At 35.2% G+C, this 5,000-nt stretch overlaps 1 protein-coding gene across 2 annotated transcripts in view; it reads right to left on the reverse strand.

Annotated features, from left to right (window-relative positions):
* The window catches only part of LOC144018869 (zinc finger MIZ domain-containing protein 2-like), a 33,438-nt gene that overhangs the window by 11,368 nt on the left and 17,070 nt on the right, over positions 1-5,000 (reverse strand). For both annotated transcript variants that reach the window (XM_077521482.1, XM_077521481.1), the window contains exons 14-16: positions 4,918-5,000; positions 2,685-2,752; positions 2,542-2,610 (exon numbers count right to left, since the gene is read on the reverse strand). The exon at positions 4,918-5,000 is cut by the window's right edge and continues 78 nt beyond it. In XM_077521482.1, coding sequence (XP_077377608.1) covers positions 2,542-2,610; positions 2,685-2,752; positions 4,918-5,000 — 220 coding nt within the window. The remainder of the gene's footprint in view (positions 1-2,541; positions 2,611-2,684; positions 2,753-4,917) is intronic.

Here is a 5,000-nt window from a genome sequence, read left to right on the forward strand (position 1 = left end):
CTATGAAAGCCATAACTTTGGCGTTAATGGCTTTAGGTTTGCTGTTGCTGCCTTGCTGGCTTCTTTAACTAGCAACATTAGCTGCTGCCACTGTGCCTCATTCAAGTTCGTTCAAAACGTCTCTGCTCCGCTTTCTCTCTTCTGCTCCGCTTTCTCTCCTCTGTGCTTGCCAAAAGTCGTCTGGATGGTAATTGTCATTCCGCCTTTAGATTTGTTGCTGCTGGCTCGTTAGTTTAGCGCCGTTAGCCTAGCAACATGCCATGATGACGGATTTTCAGGTAAGCAAAAGCCTTCTTTCCCCCTCTTAGAATCCTTGCTGAAAAGGTTTTGATTTTCTGCCATGGAGAAAAACCATCACACTGGTGAGGAGGACATGTTGATTGCTACGTGCTAGTCCAGACAGCAGTGTGGGGCGGACCAAGCTCCGATTAAGCCGTTTTTTTTTTTGTGTGTTTTTTTTTTTAGATGCCGGTCTACAAGAGCGAGAGGCATGATAGATGCAATCAGCGCGACATGGTCTATACAAGACGTAAGCAGCGCAACTTGGTGTATTGTAGGGTCCTCACGTTGCAAACAGCGTACAGACTTTAATAGATGTATCGGACCTTTTTATCGGCTAAAATAGACGTATGGGGCCCATGAAAAATGACGCCATATTTTCCCATATCGGCCGATATTGTATCGGTCCGATAAATATCGTGCATCCCTATATATAATGCACTAAATGTAAACATATATATATATATATATATATATATACATATATATATATATATATATATATATATATATATATATATAAAATAATAGAATATATAATAAAAAATGTAATATATTAATATATTTATATATATAATAAATATAAACATAAATATAAATAATATAATAATATAATAGTAATAATGATAATAAACATAATACATAAACTAACAATAATAATAATCAGTATTTCCATTTTTTTTGGAGACGTCTGCATTCAGTTTCATCTCAAAAACATAAAAATTAGTGCTGTCAAATGATTAAAATTTTTAATCTGATTAATCACACTTTTTAATTTTGATTAATCACGATTAAACAGCTAAATTACTCGCGTAATATAAAATACAAAATACCGTAATATTTTGACATTATCACATTTTATTATCTGAATGTCACTTGCAAACATTGATTAAATGCATGTATGCAATTGCATGCATGCGTGTTTTGCTCAAAACATAACAGCATCACATCAATTGGGTGCCATTCAGCAATTATTAATTAATTAAACACAAATTACTTTTGTTTTATCTAAAGTCCCGTCGGGGTGTTTTTTAAAGCGAAATTTACCACCGACCACACCAACTCGAGTCACCCCGCTCATCTTGGAACAACAGGCGTAGGAAATGCCGTGCATTGACCGAATCACTGATCTAGCCAGCCTTCAATGTAACCATCCGCGGTTACGTTCAAGGCTCAAGTGCGGTCGAAAAAAATAGTGCGATTAATCTGCGTTAATACGTGATTAATGCGACAATTTTCTGTGATTAATTCATCTATTAACGCTTTAACTTTAACAGCCCTAATAAAAATGTAAAAAAAAAAAGAAAATACAAAAATGGACACGTGTTTTTCGCACAGCAGTGACGATTTGCATTAAGAAGATGAAATGAAAATATTTTCTTTGATAAATATAAATAAAAAAAAAATTCTGATTTGTACAATAAGTCAGCTATTTCATAAATGTTAGCGTTTAAATTCATGTAAACAGGTAATGTCAAGAAAATAGGAAAAAATACAGTCTAAAATTCTATTTTCTTATAATGTTATGGAGAAAACAAAATGAAAATAATCAATTCATCGTTTTATGAATGAATATCAGGCTCAAAAAAGAAACTCGATTTGATATTGATGATTGAATTTTTGTTTACAGTTTGTGTAAATCAGTTATTTCATGTTATAATCACATAAATGTTAGACTAACATTTCATCGCTGCTATGTGAAAAACACTTTCTATTTCCATTTTTTAGATTTTTCTCAAAAACTTAAAATTGTAAAAAAAAAAAAAAAAAAAAAAAAAAAAAAAAAAAAAAACTTGTGTTTTTCACGTAGCAGTAACGATTTGCATCAGCAAAGATGAAAAATATTTACATAATTCCAATTCAATAATTGTAACTAAAATAAAATTGTGAATTGGCTTAAAGTACAATAAGTAGCCACTTTCATAAATGTAAGTGAATATGTTTAAATTGTTCACAATTATGTGAACCGTAAATGTCAAGAAAACAATTTAAAAAAAAAGCCTTTAAAATTCAATTTTCATAATTTTATGGGGAAAAAATCTGAAAATAATAATTAATTCATGGTTGTATAAATGGATATCAGGCTTGAAAAGGAAAATTTATTCGATATTTTTTTTTATCTTTATTTTTTAAAGACACCATACATGCTAATGAGCGTTTATGGAAATCATATTTCCCAATCAACAATTATGGTGACAGGTGTGGATGAATATTCCATGTTTATAATAGAACACTTGACAGGCAATTGAGCGCGCGACTCACTTGTGTACGTAGATGAGGATTCCCAGCATGTATTGATCCACTTCCAGACCCTCCAGCAGAGCCGTTTTACTGCACACGAGTTGAAAAGGAAGCTTGTTACCATGGCAACATGGAGGAGGCGGCGTGTTTAAATACGTGCATACTTGCACACGGGACATCTCCATGTTCCTCTTTCGCAGTTGAGTTGCAGGTACGACTCCAGGTCAAAGCACTGCACACACAAAGTGGCGTCACAACACAAAAGAGCGACACAAATGCACACTTTTTTTTTTCTTTTCTTTTTTTGGATGTTGGGTGGATTTCTTGTAGGGATAGATCAATTATCGGTGCCAATATTTTGACAAATATCGGCATGAGCCTTTGGTCGAATCTGAAAGCCAATAAAGCTGTTATATGTGATTGGTGAACGCTTGCGAATAGGAAGAGTGTAACGATATATCGATTTTGCAATAAATGTTGATAATTTGTCTCCCGATAGATTATCGATATGCCTACGCCAAGTTTGGCGATATTTGTAGTTCATATACAGCCACTATAACGGCTCCATTGTTCATTAGTTATTGAGCAATTACTTGGCGGGCCACTAGGGGGAACGCCTCATAAGAGTGGCGGGGAAATGGACGCATGTGTTCAGGTGAAGAAGACAAGACATTTATCTGACTTCATTTTGCATACGTTTCTATGAAAAATGTGTATTATAGCTTTACGAGTTTTTAATGACATCCTCCTGGCAAATGACACTGGAGACTATGTATGTCTCATACTGTTAGACCTGACTGCAGTGTTTGATACCGTGGACCACAGTATTCTGTTGGCTCGTTTACAGCACCTGGTGGGCATTGGTGGCAGTGCTCTTGAGTGGTTTCGATCCTACTTGGCCGACAGAACATTCTGTGTTCGCCTTGGGTGCGCCGAGTCCCGCACCGCCCCACTGTCATATGGTGTTCCGCAAGGATCTGTATTAGGCCCATTCTATTCTCATTATATCTACTGCCCTTGGGCTCCATCCTTAGAAAACATGGAATTTCTTTTCATTGCTATGCGGATGACAGTCAGATCTATGTCCCGCTTAGTAAAAAGGACGCTTTCTCATTGAGCCCTCTTTTGTCCTGTCTGGAAGAAATCAAAGCCTGGATGGCTTTAAATTCCTTGAACTTCAATGAGAAGAAAACAGAAGTTATGGTCTTTGGTCCCCGCGGCTCTTCTCATCCTGCCGACTTGGGTCCTCTGGCACAGTATTTGAAGCCAACAGCCTCAAACCTGGTTGTCAAGATGGACAGTGACTTTAAACTGGACCAGCAAATTGCCTCTGTTGTCAAATCCAGCTTTTTTCATCTTAGACAGCTGGCTAAGGTCAAAAATCTCCTATCTCAGCAGCACTTAGAAATGGTAATCCATGCCTTTGTTACATCTCGGCTGGATTATTGTAATGCACTTGTAATGCAAACAATTTCTGAGGAATGGTCATATTGATTTAATTGGTTATTTTATTTACTTATGCAATGTTACACAAAAAAAATTGTGTCAGTTTAGAAAAAGAACCAACTGAATATGTGACAGAATGACATGTTGTATGATAATAGTGTTTAAGACACCTATTTGTTGACAGAAAGTGATCTCTGTTATGAAGACATGTAAGTTAAAAAAAACAAAAAACAAAAAAACAAAACAAAACACTAAAGTACTCACTGTGAAGAAGACACCAGTTTTAATTAACAATTATCACGATATGACGATACCGCGATTATCGATATATTGCTCAGTTAATAAATTCACGATAATCTACGATAAACCTAATCATAAAATAATAACAATAATAAATAAAAAATAAAAAATCATTTTATAATAATAAAACAAATAATAAATATAAATACATAATATATAAATATATATAATATATATAAGTAAAATAACAAAATAATAAAAATTAAAATAAATAATATACATACAATAAAAATAATAACAAAAAATAAGCTGATGAGTCTTCTTCGCCTGATTTGCATCCATTTCCCGGCCACTCTTATGTAAATATCGCGATACTTGCGTAGGCATATCGATTATATATCAGGGGACAAAGTATCACCATTTATCGCGATATTGACATATCCGCACACTCCTAGTTTTAATATTATGTTTCAGTGATGGAACAAAAACAATTTCTTATTACAAAAACATCAGTTTAACTTGTATCGCATATTGTTTCAGGAGGTACCCAGATGTTCCCACCCCTAATACTGGTCGTCGGCTTCCTTGACTAATAATAAATCAACATTGGTCTATCTCTATTTCTTAGTTTTGGTTCATCACACACATGCATGCCATCACTCCAGCTGCAAACACACCAAGTAAAAGGTGTGACGTGACGCCCGCACACACCTGTATGTGTCGGCAGTCGTGGCCCCTGGCGGGCAGCTGAATGCGCCGGAAGGTGATGGGACATTTGAGCGACACCCTGATGG

The sequence above is a fragment of the Festucalex cinctus genome, chromosome 5, assembly GCF_051991245.1.
Source record: "Festucalex cinctus isolate MCC-2025b chromosome 5, RoL_Fcin_1.0, whole genome shotgun sequence".
NCBI lineage: Eukaryota > Metazoa > Chordata > Actinopteri > Syngnathiformes > Syngnathidae > Festucalex > Festucalex cinctus.